Source organism: Dipodomys spectabilis, unplaced genomic scaffold (assembly GCF_019054845.1).
Source record: "Dipodomys spectabilis isolate Male_0828 unplaced genomic scaffold, ASM1905484v1 ptg000026l, whole genome shotgun sequence".
Classification (NCBI taxonomy): domain Eukaryota; kingdom Metazoa; phylum Chordata; class Mammalia; order Rodentia; family Heteromyidae; genus Dipodomys; species Dipodomys spectabilis.
The window spans coordinates 4195434-4213482 of NW_024870703.1; the positions used below are offsets into that span (position 1 = coordinate 4195434).

Genomic DNA, 18049 nt, shown 5'->3' on the forward strand with positions numbered 1-18049 from the left:
AACAACTTATTTTAGGACTAGGAAGGTGGCTCAGTGGTAGAGTGCTTGCCTTGCATGCCTGAGGCCCTGGGTTCGATTCCTCAGTACCACGTAAGCAAAATGAAAAAAACCGGAAATGGCGTTGTGGCTCAAGTGTAGAGTGCTAGCCTTGAGCTGAAGAGCTGAGGGACAGCGCCCAGGCCCAGAGTTCTGGCCCCACGACCGGACCCAAAAAAAACAAAACAAAACAAAACTTATTTGAAAAAAAAACAAAACTCCACAGCATACATCCATTATAACTCTTACATTATGCCCACTGTCACTACGACAGTTCATCATTTTATTGGAAGTCATAAACAGTAGAGTAAGGAATGAATTGAGCTTGGTACTGGTGGCTTATATCTATAAACCTGGCTTCTCAGAAGCTGAGATCTTAAGTTTCTATTCCAAAAACAGCCTGACCAAGCAAAGTGTAAGACTCTTCCTATTAGCCAGCAAGAAAAAAAAAAAAGAAGTGGAGCTGTGGCTCAAGTGGTAGTGTGCTAGGCTTGAGGGGGAAAAAGCGTAGGGATGCCACCAAGGCCCTGTGTTCAAGACTCAGAGCTGGTACACACAAGGAAAGGGGAAAACAAAACAATGTTAAGATTGTATATGTAATTCTAATAAAATTATTAGAATTAATACCTTAATAGGGTTTCCTCAATATAAAATCATTATCCAAAATCTCAATTGTACTAAATTTTCAAGATCTTATTTTGGGGGGTCGGTCGTGGGGCTTGAACTCTGGGCCTGGGAGCTGTCCCTCAGCTCTTCAGCTCAAGGTTAGCGTTCTACCACTTGAGCCACAGTGCCACTTCTGGTTTTCTGGTGGTTAATGGAGATAAGAGTGTCATGGACTTTCCTTCCTGGGCTGACTTTGAACAGTGATCCTCAGATCCCGGCCTGCTGAGTAGCTAGGATTACAGGCATGAGCCACTAGCTCATAACATTAACTGTGAGTACAAAAATATGCATTAGGCTTCTGTAGTGACATACAGAAAATAAATATATGAAGAGAAATACCAGAGAAAAAGATGTCAGTTCTCCCCTATTCATTTGTAGATAAACTACAGTACCAATCAGCTCAATTAGGCATTTGGTGTACAGATGTGGAAAAGTGGGAAACTATTACATTAATGATGATTCTAGAGTTTATATGGAATTGCAAATAATTACTAAAACACTTGTGAAGACGAACAGGGTGGGATGACTAGCCTTACAGTTAACAGCAACGTTTTTGAAATTCTTCACCTTCCTTGAAAGTGCAAGGTATAACTGTAGTTTTTCCTCTGACAAGGAATTCAGATGGTATTTAAGACAGTATTACCCTATTTTTCAAGCTAATAAAGGAAAACCTCACTCATATTGTTTTAAAACATTCACTAATTTTGACCTCAAAACTGAAGTTGAAACAATTTAGCACATTATTTATTGCTCTTCATATTTACCCTTAACCTATAGAAACCTGTAGTCTAGTTTGTTAAAAAGGAAAAGCAAAAGTAAAGACACATATAATCTCAATCATATCTCTTAAAATATTAATGTAAATGGTCCATACTTAAATTATACAGATTGTCAACCTGAATAAATATATTTTAAAACTTAGAAAAAAACACACAGAAACTTAAGACAGAACATAGGACATTAAGAATAATAATCCAGGTATCTATAACTAAATATCTATATTAGATAAAACATAATTCTGCTAGATTTTTGTCAATACTTAACAATTCTTTTTTTTTTTTTTTTTTTTTTTGATTGGTCATGGGGCTTGAACTCTGGGCCTGGGTCTTGTCCTCAGCTCTTCAGCTCAAGGCAAGCACTCTATCACTTGAGCCACAGCGCCACTTCCAGTTTTCTGAGTGGTTTATTGGAGATAAGAGTCTCATGGACTTTCATGCCAGGCTGGCTTTGAACCGTTATCCTCAGATATCAGCCTCCTGAGTAGCTAGGATTACAGGCATGAGCCACCAATGCCTGGCTACTTAACAAAATTTTTAAACATCTCAAATGAAAGCAAGTGATAATCTAATATTATTAGTCTCAAACTGAAGTTTTTGTCTCCCTTGATTGCCCCCCCACACCCCTTTTTCTTTGTTGTTTGTGGGGCCTAAACTCTGGGCCTGGGCACCGTCCCTCAGCTCTTCAGCTCAAGGCTAGCACTCTACCACTTTGAGCCACATAGCCACTTGCAGCTTTTTCTGCTTATGTGGGGCTCAGGAATCAAACTCAGGGCCTCATGCATGCAAGGCAAGCACTCTACCCCTGAGCCACCTTCCCAGTCCGATTTCCCAAATTTTAATGGTTCCATGTTAGTTACCCAATCAAACGTAGCAATGTTTATAAACACTGACCTTGCTGTGGCTTCTTTCCACTTTTTGAAAACATTTGTTTAAGGACAGATTATGTCGAACAGAATTCTTCCAGCCTGTTGGTGCAGTAGCAAAGTATGGGAAGCGATCCAGAATCCAGCTATAAATTTCTTTGACAGGCAAACATTTATTTGGAGAGTGTTCAATAGCCATATAAATGAGAAGACTAAAGGAGTATGGGGGCTTTGAAGTTGCTGATTTTTTTTCTGGGTTCTGGTAGCAAGATGGCCCAAAAGCTGGCACATCATCTCCCTCTATATCATACAATGGACTAACCATTGGAAGACCTTCACTTCCGAGGCTGAAGTTTGTTAGAAGATTAGTACTTTCATGAAGCCAGTTCAAATTTGTGAGTTCATCATCTGCTGACTCACTGCCTACCAGAGTGGCCTTTGGCCCAGCAGCATCAACAGCTTCGGGCAAGCTTCCCATTTGGTAAATTTGGCTTAGTCCTGCAATCTTTTCAGCTCCTGGAGTTTCAGCTCTCTTATCCGGAGTCATTCCAATTACTGGACCCATTTACTTGAATAGGTCTGCAAGGAAGGAAGGAATTATCAATCAATCAATCAATGTAATATTTACAATTCTGAAGAAAGGAAATACATACTTAAATATCCCCAAACCAAAGAAACTTTGCAATCAATTATACAATAGCTAAGCACAGTATTTGTTTTGTTGTTGTTGTTGTTTTTGGTCCGGTCGTGGGGCCTGAACTCTGGGCCTGGGCACTGTCCCTCAGCTCTTCAGCTCAAGGCTAGTGCTCTACCACTTGAGCCACAGCGTCACTTCCGGCTTTTTTCATTTTGCTTATGTGGTGCTGAGGAATTGAACCCAGGGCCTCAGGCATGCAAGGCAAGCTCTCTACCACTGAGCCATCTTCCCAGCCCCTAAGCACAGTATTTGTATAATGAAGATACTAACAGTTTATAAAGAACCAAATTTAGTTCATATAATTTTAAACAACTATAAAATAAATGCAATTCTATAGCATTATAGGCATGCAGACACTAACAAAATTAAATACCTAATAAAATACCTAGCAGTAGCTATCTTGTAAGTAGTGGCTATTATTATTTTTAAAAAATAGGTAATAGCTGGGCAGCAGTATAGCTCATGACTATCATCCTAGTTTTCTCAGGAGGCTGAGATCTGAGGATCAAGTTGGAAGCCAGCCCAGGCAGACAGATCTTCAAGAATTTTTTCTCCAATCAATCAGCAAAAAGCTGGAATTAGGGGCTGGGAAGGTGACTTATTGGTAGAGTGCTTGCCTTGCATGCATGAGGCCCTGGGTTCAATTCCTCAGCACCACATAAGCAGAAAAAGCCAGAAGTGGCCCTATGGCTCAAGTGGTAGAGCACTAGCCTTGAGCTGAAGAGCTGAGGGATAGTACCCAGGCCCAGAGTTCAGGCCCATGACTGACCAAAAAAAAAAAAAAAAAAAAGCTGGAATTAGAGGTGTGGCACAAGTAGTAGGTAAAGCAGAAGAGCCTCAGCTGTGAGTGAAAAAGCTAAATGAGAACTAAAAGATCTTGAGTTCAAGCCCTACTACCGATACCACAAACAAACAAACAAAAAAAGTAGTCTATGTCAATACTTTATATATCTTAAGAAACCATATTTTACTATAGTAGTTATATACAGGACTCAATCTTGAAAATAATCAAGCCAGTTCCCGGTGGCTCACGCCTGCAATCATAGCCTGTAATCTCAGGAGGCTGAGCTCTGAGGATTGTGGTTCAAAGCCAGCCTGGGCAAGAAAGTCCATGAGACTCTTATCTCCAATAAACCACTAGAAAACCTGAAGTGGCGCTGTGGCTCAAGTGGTAGAGCATTCGCCTTGAGCTGAAGAACTGAGGGACCCAGGCCCAGAGTTCAAGCCCCACGACCAACCAAAAAAAAAAAAAGTAAAAGAGAAAGAAAATAATCAAAATTGTAACATAGTTTAACCAATTAACAATTAAATTAGGTAAATCCTTTCCTCAAATAATATGTACTATAAAGATAAACCACTTAAAATATTTTGTACTGTTATCACACTAAAGAGATAATATTTCTTTTCAAATTATTTATATGTAATTGACAAAGAGTAATTGCATTTATGAGATTCAGTGTAATAAGGTACATGTACACTTTTGGGGATGATCAAATCAAGCTAATAAACATATTTCTTTTTGTGTTGAAAGCACTTAAAAGGTACTGTAGCAATTTTGAATGACATTATTACTAACTATAGCAGACTGCTGTGAAATAGATGACTAGCACTTAGTGTTAGCTGAAACTTTGTATTTTTTTTGGGGGGGGGAGGTCCGGTTGTGGGACCTGAACTCTAGGCCTGGGTGCTGTCCCTCAGCTCTTCAGCTCAAGGCTAGCGCTCTATCACTTGAGCCACAGTGCCACTACCAGCTTTTTTCTTTTTGCTTATGTGGTGCTGAGGAATCAAACCCAGGGCCTCAGGCATGCAAAGCAAGCACTCTACCACTGAGCCACCTTCCCAACCTGGAACTTTGTACTTTTTAACTAATACCTCCCTTTTCCCTATCCATTCTCTTTCAAATTATGCACACAGTACCTGCTAGCCCCATATTGCTTCCCACTTCTTAGAATACAAAAAGATAACACTTCTTATTCAAGAAATTTGTCATCAGCTAAATACTTAATATTTTTCTCATAAATTCTAATAGTTTGAACTGTACATTTTTTCATCTCATTGTGTGCTTATATTTCAAGGTTGAAATTCTCTTAGGAGGCTTAAACTATCACTATATGAATAAAAGAGTAAAATGGTGCTTCTAATACTATCCCCTTTAACTTTTTTCTTAAATGATTTTTGTTTTGCTCTTAAAACATACCTAAAACTTACTATGGGAAAATAAATGACCAGAGAGGAAACTGACAGAACTTTAAAAACACAGACATATGGGACTGGGAAGGTGGCTCAGTGGTAGAGTGCTTGCCTCACATGCATGAGGCCCTGGGTTCGATTCCTCAGCACCACATAAGCAGAAAAGGCCAGAAGTGGTACAGTGGTTCAAGTGGTAGAATGCTAGCCTTGAGCTGAAGAGTTGATGGACAGTGCCCAAGCTGCCCGGAGTTCAAGCTCCACGACCAACAAAAAAGAAAACACAGACATAAAAATCCAAATATATTTAACATATTCTCCTATGTAATTGACCAAATTATTTATCTGACTACCAAAGTCTTCTGGTAGAAGTCCACAGATAAGGAATACAGTCTGAGCCTGACACCAGGTATAAAAGGGGTTAATTTCAGGACCGTGAGCTTGTCAGGCAGGTGTTCTACCACTTGAGACACACTCTCAAACCCCTTTTCACTTCAGCAATTTTTCAGATAGGGTCTCATATTTTTGCCAGCAATAAACTGGGCATAATGATACATGTCTGTGGACCAGAGATGAACTGTCAGGCAGAGCCTGAGAGTAATGTACCTTGCCCCTGGAAATTATATGTCATGTATTTGCTGACAAAGAGACTTCAATGAGTTTACCTTCATCTAGCAGTGCTGAGACTTAGGCCCAACACCCTGAGAAATGGGTAAATGTGTGGCTATAGAGCTATATCCCCCAGTCCAGAGGTAAGAAACAGCATTTCAACCTAGTCAATGTAATGCCTTGCCTCAACAGTGAGGCTGCCTCAACTGAAAGAATACAGATGATTAAAACTTCTAACATCCTCAGCACCATATAAACAGAAAAAGCCGGAAGTGGCATTGTGGCTCAAGTGGTAGAGTGCTAGCCTTGAGCTGAAGAGCTGAGGGACAGCACCCAGGTCCAGAGTTCAGGCCCCATGACCAGACCCCCCCCCCCCAAAAAAAAAATTAAGAAAATTAAAAAAAAAAAAAAAAAAAGGAAAATCCAAATAGAATACAGAAGAAATTTGAAAAGACCAAAGCTAGGAATCATGGGTACAAAAGAGAAGGAAACTAAAGGCACAGAAAACATAATTTAAAAAAAAAAAAAGGCAAAAAAACTCTGTATCTTAAGTCATTCAAGCATAGACTAAAGGCACAGAAAACATAATTAAAAAAAAAAAAAAAGGCAAAAAAAATCTCTATATCTTAAGTCATCCAAGCATAGGAGCCTTGCAGAAGCCAAAATAGGTAAGATCAGAAAAGAAACACTTTAGCTGGGCGCCAGTGGCTCATGCCTATAATTCTAACTACTCCAGAGGCTGAGATCTGAGGATCACAGTTCAAAGCCAGCCCCGGCAGGAAAGTCCATCGCTCTTATCTCTAACCAACCGAAAACAAGAAGTGGCGAAATTGAGAAGTGGCGCGCTGTGCCTCAAGTGATAGAGTGCTAGCCTTGAGCTGAAGAACTGAGGGACAGTGCCCAGGCCCAGAGTTCAAGCCCCACGACCAACAAAAAGAAAAGAAAAGAAACACTTTAGACATACTATAATACACAACACTAATTATACTCCCCCACCTGAAAAATGGAAAGAATACTGAAAGCTCTGGGAAGCAAGTCTCATATAATGTCAAATCCACGAGAATAAAAACATATTTCTCAATAGGAATTCTAAAAGCCAGGAGAAGGCAAGGACCTATGTCTCCTACCTATAATCCTAGCTACTCAGGAGGCTGAATCTGAAGATTGTGGTTCAAAGCCAGCCCAGGAAGAAAAAGTCCATGAGACTCTTATATCCTATTAACCACCAAAAAGCCAGAAGTAGAGCTGTGGCTCAAGAGGTAGAGTGCCAGCCTTGAGTGAGAAAGCCCATTCCCAGAGTTCAAATCTTAGTACCAGCATCAAAAAATAAATAAAAACAAGGAAAACATAGATAAGTTCTGAAAGAAAATAAATACTTGTGAATCTAGATTAATGTGTCCATCAAAGTCATCTTTCATAATTGAAGAAATAGAAACATTCCACGACAAACAAAAACTAAAGGAATTTATGACCGCTAAACCAGGACTATAGAAGACACTTGAAGATTAAATGTACAAAATAAATCCCACTAGATAAGTAAATTAAGAAAAGAGGATTAGAAAAGCACACATCATAAAAAATCAAAATGATAGAAAAATACAAAATGTACTAAATGTTTCATTGAAGACTATTAAAGTTCTTAAAGTCTGATTAAAAATGGGAAAAGAGGATGTCTAGATATACCTAGTTACAGATTCTAGACAGCTGTTTTAACTTCATCATTTCATGGTAATCTACTTCAACAGTTGCTAATGAGATTCCACTAAAGATAATGTTTTCCCTAAATTTTTTTTTTTATTAATCTCTCATTTCCGTTTTCTTGTCCATTGCATTCTGGCTTTCTTCAGATTTTCCTCTTATTACATCAGTTTTTCTTCAATCATTCTATTTGTTTTTTAAATCTTTCCATTAAAACTTAAATTCCATGAGTTTTTATTTCTAAAACTTTTGATCCTTTTGCAAAGTATTTGTTCTTTTTCTCATATTTATACCTTTCTATTTCACATTTGGGCATACCAAAATGTGAAGTCCATAAGTCTGATTCAACTTATCTTACATTAAGCCTTGTTAAGTTTGGATAGCTAGTAATTTTTACTACAATCTATTTATTTCCATTACAACCTTACTGGTGAAAATTCTTGGATAATAATGATTACATCTGATTTGCCACGCCATAGAGAATAAAAATAGTTCAGCATCATTTAAAATTCTTAGCTTGAGGTTTAGGTTTGGATTTCTGTGTGTTAAGGGTTGTCTGGGCATCAAATTTTCAGTGAGATTTTATTTTTCCCATTTGCAACAATATTCTGGAAAGACAATTTTGGGAGGACATGAAAGAAAAGAAGTACTAGATAATAAAACACTTAGAAGGCTGAGGCCTATGGTATTTAAATTAATGGAGAAGACTATTTTGGCCCGGTACTCTGTCTTGAATGGATCTGATCTTCACCCTGAATCCCCATAAAGCCAAGAAAATAGCTCACCTAATTTAGCAACTACCCTCAAGGCCATAGCCAACTCAGCTTACCTCAATGTGTTTCCAATTAGTGTAGTCTTAACTTTTGTGCAAGAGCAGTGATGCATTCAAGATTGTTTGGCATTAAGAAATAGGATGTTTTCAGCATAAAGTTGGTCTGAGTACTTACTATGCTGCTGGAACCATGTTTACATTATAGTAAGCCCACCTGATTTCAGATTTATTATACTGTTTTGATCAGCCAAAGAAATCCCCATGTGCACATACACAGCTCACATGATACAGAGAAGCTCTTAGTCAGTCTCATGTTTAACTCATGTAATCTGGTATTTCCATGCCTTAACTTTGTAAAATATGTCTCCCATAAAGCAAACAGTGGCCAAAAGCACAATCAAAGTTTTGGTAATCCTCCCAAGCCATGTAGTTAAGGTACTTAATTTAAGTGATGCTATGAAAATTTTAGATTTTTTTTTCTTGATAGGCAGCACATATGGCTCAAGAGAACTTGCCAAGCAAGCACAGGCCACAGGGGTTTAATCCCAGTAACTCTTAAGAAAAAGATTTAGGGCTGGGAAGGTGTCTCAGTGGTAGAGCACTTGCCTTGCATGCATGAGGCCCTGGGTTCGATTCCTCAGCACCACATAAGCAAAAAGAAAAAAGCCGGAAGTGGCGCTGTGGTTCAAGTGGTAGAGCGCTAGCCTTGAGCTGAAGAGCTGAGGGACAGAGTTCAGGCCCCACGACCGGACCCAAAAAGAAAAAAAAAGAAAAAGATTTATACATTGTTCAAAGTTAAGAAACACTATTCCAAGGGGCTGGGAAGGTGGCTCAGTGGTAGAGCGCTTGCCTTGCATGCATGAGGCCCTGGGTTCCATTCCTCAGCACCATATAAGGAGGAAAAAAAAAAAAAGCCAGAAGTGGTAGCGGGCTAGCCTTGAGCTGAAGAGCTTAAGAGCTGAGGGACAGGGCCCAGGCCCAGAGTTCAGGCCCCACAACCGGACCCAAAACAAACAAACAAAAACAAACAAAAGAACCAAAAACAAAACAAAACAAAGAAACACTACTCCAAGCCCAGCGCTGGTGGCTCAGGTCTATAATCCTAGCTACTCAGGAGGCTGAGATCTGAGGATCATGGTTCAAAGCCAGCCCAGGCAGGAAAGACCGTGAGACTCTTGTCTCCAATAAACCACCAGAAAACTGGAAGTGGCGCTATGGCTCAAGCGGTAGAGCACTTGGCTTGAGCTGAAGAGCTGAGGAACAGCGCCCAAGCCCAGCCCCGTGACCGACAGAAAAAAAAGAAAGAAAGAAACACTACTCCAAACTAAAACATATCACCCTGCTGTGTCTTTAGTTAGTAGATAGTGTAATCTTTTTTTTTTTTTTTTTTTGGGTCCGGTCGTGGGGCTTGAACTCTGGGCCTGGGCGCTGTCCCTCAGCTCTTCAGCTCAAGGCTAGCGCTCTACCACTTGAGCCACAGTGCCACTTCCGGCTTTTTTCTTTTTGCTTATGTGGTGCTAAGGAATCGAACCCAGGGCCTCAGGCTTGCAAGGCAAGTGCTCTACCACTGAGCCACCTTCCCAGCCCCAATAGTGTAATCTTATACTTAATGTATCATATACTTAATATACACTGTAGTCACTGTAGCTGATTATGAGTTTATAATTCCTTATCTAAAACTCCTAGTGCCAGATGTATTTCAAAATTAAGAATATTTTGGACTTTAGGAAAAGTAATATAATATATATGATATGTTACATCCCAGTCAGGTCTGAAACAATCCCTTATAATAAATGTTAATATTTCTGTAGAAAAATGTATTGTCACATTAGGAGGAAATGCAAAGTAACACTGACAATCTTCTATTGGCTCAAATCACATTTGCTATCTCTCTTTTTTTTTTTTTGGTCGGTCATGGGGCTTGAACTCTGGGCTTGGGCGCTATTCCTGCACTCTTCAGCTCAAGCCAAGCACTCTACCGCTTGAGCCCAGCACCACTTCTGCTTTTCTAGTGGTTTTTTGGAGATAAAAGAGTCTCAGGGACTTTTCTGCCCAGGCTGGCTTTGAACCGTGATCCTCAGATCTCAGCCTCCTGAGTAGCTAGTATTACAGGCATGAGCCACTGGCACCCAGCTTTAACATTTGCTATTTCTTAACCATTAACCATTTCTTAACAACTTTTGGTTCTGAGTCAATATTTAAACTATAGAAATATCTTAATGTAGTTATTACCTTCTATACACTAGAAAGCTAGTAAGTTTCAATAGAATTTTATTTACCACAGATTTGACTCTGATCTGAGTAAAGATAAAAAGCTCATAAACATTACTATTTTTTTCTCCATGTATTTAGGAATATCTATTTGTCTATTTGTAATTGAGGATACAGAATCAGTAATCTTATATGAAGATGCACTACAGGAATTTTAAATACATTTTAAGGCTGCACTATAGGAATTTTAAATCAATTTTGAAGCTAAAGTATTAGCCGCATTGGACTGAATTCAGTTACTCTACACATATGTAGATTTTTAAAAAGGAGAGAGAAACCCAAGAGATACAGGTATATTAGAAGTACCTATCCTGATTCTTTCAAAAAGAAATCCCTCACTTCTTTATTCATAACTCTATTGTCATAGTTACTAGATTCTACAGAAAACAGTGGCTAACTATAAAATGGAAATCTTTTTCTTTGAAAAATGAATTAACATTCATTCATAAGGGTAGGAGACATTGAGCATACTTGAGGAAGCTTTTTATTTGAGGTGAAAAGTGAAGAATAAATAATTTCATTAATGAAAACATTGTGAAAGTAAAATCTGAATAATTAATATTGGTATTAATTACATCTGGAGACAGGAAGCAAAGGGTTAAGAACATCAACTATTTGGTTGTATGGCTCAAGTATTTGAGCACCTGCCTAGCAAGCATAAAGCCCTGTGTGTTCAAACTCCAGTACCAAAAAAAGAAGTCATGATCTGTAACAAGATAGAATGTGAGTTTAAATCCCTGTTCTGTCATAAGGCTTCCAATTTAGAATTACAATAGCTATCTCTTATTTTCATTGATTTTAGTACAAAATCAATGAAAATAAAAACAAAGCACTGCTGGGTGTCAGTGGTTCATGTTTGTAATCCTAGCTACTCAAAAGGTTGAGATCTGAGAATCATAGTTTGAAGCCAGCCCAGGCAAGAAAGTGCTCAGGCCCTGAGTTCAAGCCACAGGACCAGCACATACATACATACATACATACATACAGCACTATCAACACAATGAATACTTGTTACAAAGATGGTAGTGGATGCAGAATGTATTTAAAATTCTTATACTTCTTATAATAATTCTTTTTTTTTTTGGGGGGGGGGGGGGTCAGTTGTGGGGCTTGAACTCTGGGCCTGGGCGCTGTCTCTGTGCTCTTCAGCTCAAGGCAAGCACTCTACCGGTTGAGCCACAGAGGCACTTGCAGTTTTCTAGTGGTTTATTGGAGGTCAGAGTCTCACAGGGGGGCTGAGAAGGTGGCTCAGTGGTAGAGCGCTTGCCTTGCATGCCTGAGGCCCTGGGTTCGATTCCTTAGCACCACATAAGCAAAAAGAAAAAAGCCGGAAGTGGCGCTGTGGCTCAAGTGTAGAGCGCTAGCTGAAGAGCTGAGGGACAGTACCCAGGCCCAGAGTTCAGGCCCCACGACCAGACCCCCGCCCAAAAAAGAGTCTCACGGACTTTCCTGCCTGGGCTGGCTTTGAACCGTGATCCTGAGTAGCTAGAATTACAGGTGTGAGCCACTGGTGCTTAAAATAATTCTTATACTGTATTTGGGTACTTCTGACATTTTCATAATTTATGACGTATCTCCACATCAGGTTACTGATGTGTTAATTTTTAAACAATTTTCTTCATATGCGAATGTATACATGTTATATTCTTCAAGTACAAAAATAATAGTGTACAAAATCAGTATTAATACTGATTTTTTTTAAGTTCTTAAATTTTCTTTAAAAATATTAACTACTAAGGATGAATCTCCCCTAGTTGCCAATGAAACATCAGAAAAGACAGCTAACTGAAAACTAGGACTTCTCAGGAAAGTGTTACAATAGACATTTCATCATTTTCTATGATGAAATTTTTACTTCCTTATTTTGTGTCTGTGTATCTCATGTCTGTATTTTGCCAAGCATGCTACATGACTGAACTTCTCATTAAATCTCTGCGAGTCATTTAATCTAAAAGGACTTAAGACTCCAAATTCCTTTACTAACAGCTGTGCCTGATGCCACCATTATCAAAACCTACCTATAGGGAAAAAAAGTTGAAATTTCACTTATTAGTTCCACCCTCAGTAACAAAAAGACACAATAAAATAAAAATAATGGCATAACCAAAACAGGAACATAATATCTATATATTGTTACATTTATCCATATATCCAAATAATATCTACTGCCCTGTTTCAGAACTCAATTACCAAGTTAAAATATTCAAAATTATAACTTCCTGACTACTATTATAATATGACATATCATTAATTTCAGCATAACATCTATATGGTACATTTATTTTTTTGAATAAAGGGAATGGCACAAGCTAAGCGCATGCTCTATCACTGATCTACATTCCAAGACTCAGATAATACTTTTCAAATTCATGATACTGTAACCTGCCCTCTCAAGTGCTGGGATCACAGACCTGGACCACCACACTCAGATTATCTTAAATTTTATTATTGAATACCTTCCCATTGTATTTCCAGTTATAATTAAATGTCCATCCTAATCCCATATTATAGTTCTCAAAGCCCAAAATCTATGTTATTATTTCTAAGTAATTTCTGTTAAAATTTTATAATCTATTTTACTAAGTAGTCTTTTGAGGAAGTAATGTCTTTTTTTTCATTGAAAATAGATTAGGATCTAAATAAAACACGTCAATTTTTGATACATAAAGCAAATTTATTGCAAGTCAATTTTCGATACATAAAGCAAATTTATTACAATTTATCTTCCATTGCACTCTGTGCCAGTCACTATTATTTTCCATCTTCTTTCCTCCAATCTCCCAAGCAATTAATCATATTTATTAATTACATAAGATGCTTTCTCTTAAGACTGTGTATTTTCTAGTCTAAATAATATTAAACCTTATTGTAAAAACATTTGATAAAATATTTCGCTGTTTATAGAGAATAATTATTTTCTAAGTCCAAAGGTCATTATAAAAATGGAAAACAGGGGCTGGGAAGGTGGCTCAGTGGTAGAGTATATGCATGCCTTGCATGCATGAGGCCCTGAGTTCGATTCCTCAGCACCACATAAGCAAAAAGAAAAAAGCCAGAAGTAGTGCTGTGGCTCAAGTGGTAGAGCGCTAGCCTTGAGCTGAAGAGCTGAGGGACAGCGCCCAGGCCCAGAGTTCAGGTCCCATGACCGGACCCCCCCCCCCCCAAAAAAAGGAAAACAGCTAGGCACTGGTGGTTCATATCTGTAATCCTAGCTACTCAGGAGGCTGAAATCTGAGGACTGAGGTTTCAAGCCAGCCCAAGTAGAAAAGCCTGTGAAATGCTTTATCTCCATATGACCAGCAAAAAGTCAGAAGTAGAAGAGTGGCTCAAGTGGTAGAGCACCAGTCTTGAGCAAAAAAGCTAAGGGGGAGCACTCTGGTCCTGAGTTCAAGTTTCAGTATTGGCACACACACACACATACATACATACATATGTATACATACAACATACACACACATACACAGAGAAAACAAGGGAGGCTCAGTGGTAAATCAGGTGCCTAGCAGGCTCCAGATCCTGAGTTCAAATCCTCAAATACTTCCCAAAGACAAGAAATGAAAAAGACAATTTTATTCATGTTAATTTATAAAGTTGGTAGCAAAATGAAGCCTCACATTTACTAGCAGAGATTTTTTTCTTAAAGGATGAACGCAAACCTAACAAATACTAATACTTTTTAAAAGACACTTTAGCCGGGCGCTGGTGGCTTACCACTGGGATCCTAACTACTCAGGAGGCTGAGATCTGAAGCTCTCAATTCAAAGCCAGCCAGGGTAGGAAAGTCCATGAGACCCTTATCCCCATTTAATCACCAGAAATGGAGTTGTGGCTCAAGTGGTAGCATCTTGAGCAAAATGAAACTCAGGGACAGTTCCTAGGCTCTAAATTCAAGCCCTAGGAATGACACATACATACATACATACATACATACATACATACATACATACAAAATACATAAAACAAAACTTTAGTTCAATCCCTGGTAACCCCTATACAACACCAGATACGTGAATAGTTTAAAATCTCAAATATCTGAAAAACTTGGTTACCCTTAGGTAAAGGGGGTAGTAGAGTATAAAAACTTAGCACAGCACAGTGGTGGTCATAATCTCAACATTTGGGAGCCTGAGGCAGGAAGCTTCAATGTTTAAGGTTAGAGTGAAACAAAGTGTAGCTTGTATCCAAAAAGAAAAGAGGAACTCCTTTTTTCCTATAATCATTATATGATGATGATTCTCCATTATAATTAGTACTCACTTAGTAAAACCCAACACTGACAGTAGGGCATATCCAAATCCCAAATGTATTGCAAAAAGATGTATATTTGATTATAATGCTACATGATGTCATGTATCCAGGACAACTGAAGCATTATGGTCTCTTAGGGATAACACTGTCTCTTGGTCATAGATTTAGGTGACACAGCATGTGATCCATTGTCTCGAAACAAAAAAAAAAATGTGTGCAGCTGCATTTTCTAGGGTGGGGGAGAAGGAAGCAGAAAACAAAGGGTACAAAGATTTATCTCATGGAAAAACTGCTTCTGAAATGAGGGCTAAAAAGGAAATAAAACTGAGTGGGGGGGGCGGGGAACCTTTCACCAACCCATGCTAAAAGCAGCTATCACTAAAACTGGAGGAAAAAAAACAAACTGGAGAGAGAAAAGTAAATCATATGTGGTAGTCACTGAACCCGCTTTTCTCCTACCTAATTTGCCCAGATACTCTTGCAAATCCAAAGTTTTGTAATTTTGTACCTTTTCTACACAGAAAAAGAGTTCCCCTATCCACTGTTACAAAATTTGTCTTCAAAACAATGTGGCAGCTGTTCACCAGAATCTTGGTAAAGTTAAAAAGTAATAACTTGATAAGCCAGAAAAGAAACATCACTGCTTCTTACCAATAAACAGAAAAAAAGATACTTTCTGTATAAAAACAAAAAGGCTTTATTACAATGAATAGCATACAATTCTACTTTACACAGAATACAGATGTCAAAAAGCAATATTACAAAAGATCTAAATTGAATAAAAATTGCTTTCTCCAATAAGAAAAGTGGTTGTTTCTAGGCAATGTTTTTTAAAAGTTGTTAACAAATAATATAATATAATTTGTAAACCTTTACTATTCCCTAAGATAGCAATTTTCCCTATGTTATTAAATAATAGAAAGAAAAGCCAGGAATAGCGGTGTCTGTAATCTTACGCACTCAGAAGGTTAAGGCAGAAGAATTGCAAGTTTGAGGTCAGTCTAGGAAAGAAGAAAGGGACAAAAGGAAGAGAGGGTGGCAGTAATGGCTCTCAGAATAAATCTAGTTTAGAAAATCTACTTTCTCAATTTGGGATTGCAATCAATTCCATACCTGAATAAGAATATGTAAAAGACAGGAAAAGAAAAGAAAAAGGGAGGGAAAACCCACCTGGATAACACAGAAATTAAAAAAGAATGAAAAATAACTAGTAGGAAGTATAACATACCATGCAAATCATATGGTACCCAGTTAGCCAATCAGCACTGTAACTTTTTGACAGCTTACAATACTTAAAAAGTAACACTTGAAAGGAAGAAAATTAACCTGGTGTGGTGGTGTCTGCAATCTTGTGGGAAGCTGAGGAAGGAGAACCGCAAACTTCACTCCAGCCTGGGATACATACCCAGACCCTGTCTCACAAAAAACTGAGGAAGAAAGAAAAAAGGAACAAAAAAGAAAGAAAAATTAAGGAAATCTTAAAAAATAAAAAATAAACATCTAATATCCTGCAGTTCAAGGGTAAATCTGGTTGGCATTTGAACAAGTGGTATTCTTTGTCTTCAGAATTTATGCATATGATTTTAATACATTGAATATCATGCAATAAATCTCCTGCAGCCAATTAAACTTCTCCTCTGAAAATAGCATCTAAAGCACAAACATTGTAAGAAATAAATCTAATAAAGGTGAACAATAAAATCTTACTAAGAGTGATCAAACTTGACCCAAAGCTTAAAACTAAGAAACATATACTGATTGGTTCAATATACTAATTTTATGTAATTCTAAAATCAAAAGCATGATTAACACAGAATTATACTGAGTTTAGCTAATCTATACATACTTTAACAAAAACACACTTATGACAAAATTATTAAATATATTTATCCTACTAAACAGAATAACCCCAAACATTATAAAGTAAACCACAATGAACATTTAAGTTTCAAAATAAACTTACATGGAATATAACTTAAATTCTAAGAAGCTATATCTACTTCAGCTCCATATAATAAGCAATCTAATAAAAATCTGATAATTCTCTTTGATAATATAAGGAATATTGGAAAGGAAAATAGATGGGGTTTTTGTTTTGGAGTGAGGTGAGTGCTCACAGTATCATTTTGTTTTCTTTTACCTGTTGGTTCAATTTCATATGCTTTGGAGATATCTAAGGAGAATAAGCATTTGTGATTTCCATGGTCTATCAGGAAACTGGAGTAGAATAAGTATAGTCGGTCATGGGGCTTGAACTCTGGGCCTGGGCACTGTCCCTCAGCTCTTCAGCTCAAGGCTAGCACTCTACCACTTGAGCCACAGCGCCACTTCTGGCTTTTTCTGTTTAAGAGGTGCTGAGAAATCAAACCCAGGGCCTCATGCAAGCACTCTACCACTCACTCAGCCACCTTTCCAGCCTGAAGATAAATTTCAGAATGGTTAAATCCCCCAGATCTCAAATCTGTATCTTACTGTTATAACCACACAGTCCAAGTAATCATGACTTTTAATTTAGACAGCTAAATAGGTAGTATACATAAATGGAAACTCTAATATACAGTAAACTCTGACAGTATCTTCTCTAACTTTACTCCCCTTACATCCAAGTTGCTCATAATATGTCTAAAGCAATCATTTTGAAGATAAATCTGGTAATGGCCATTTCCTGCTTAACTCATCAAAGTGCCCTAAGGTCAAAATCTTCAACATGGTGTACAAGACCCTGCAAGATTTAGCCACTGTCCAACTTCTCTGACCATGTTTGTTTGTTTGTTTAACCACTTTTTCCTTTATTTTCTACCCTTTACAAGTCTGTGTAAGGCATGTTTTTTCCTCTGTCAGGGCCTTTACAACCAACCTTTTATACCACCTAATTTTGGCTAAGTGCTCTTTATCATTCATATCTCAGCTTTAGAATCTTAAATTTCTAGTCTTCCTCAGGTAATTTGATTTTTTTTTTTTGGGGGGGGGGGGTCGGGTCGTGGGCCTTGAACTCTGGGCCTGGGCGCTGTCCTTCAGCTCTTCAGCTCAAGGGTAGCGCTCTACCACTTGAGCCACAGTGCCACTTCTGGCTTTTTTTTTTCTTTTTGCTTATGTGGTGCTGAGGAATCGAACTCAGGGCCTCAGGCATGCAAGGCAAGCGCTCTACCACTGAGCCACCTTCCCAGCCCCAAGATAATTGTGTATTTTGGGGGTTTTTTTGTTTGTTTTTTTTTTTTGGGGG

General features: G+C 38.2%; 1 protein-coding gene across 4 annotated transcripts in view; it reads right to left on the reverse strand.

Moving 5' to 3' along the window:
* Positions 1–18049, reverse strand: part of Foxn2 (forkhead box N2) — a 46182-nt gene that overhangs the window by 19084 nt on the left and 9049 nt on the right. For 2 of the 4 annotated variants that reach the window (XM_042675476.1, XM_042675475.1), the window contains exon 2: positions 2373–2923. In XM_042675476.1, coding sequence (XP_042531410.1) covers positions 2373–2909 — 537 coding nt within the window. In that variant the 5' untranslated portion in view covers positions 2910–2923. Of the gene's footprint in view, positions 1–2372; positions 2924–8521; positions 8649–16152; positions 16254–18049 lie in introns of those variants that run through there. The other 2 variants (XM_042675473.1, XM_042675477.1) reach the window with 2 other exon arrangements.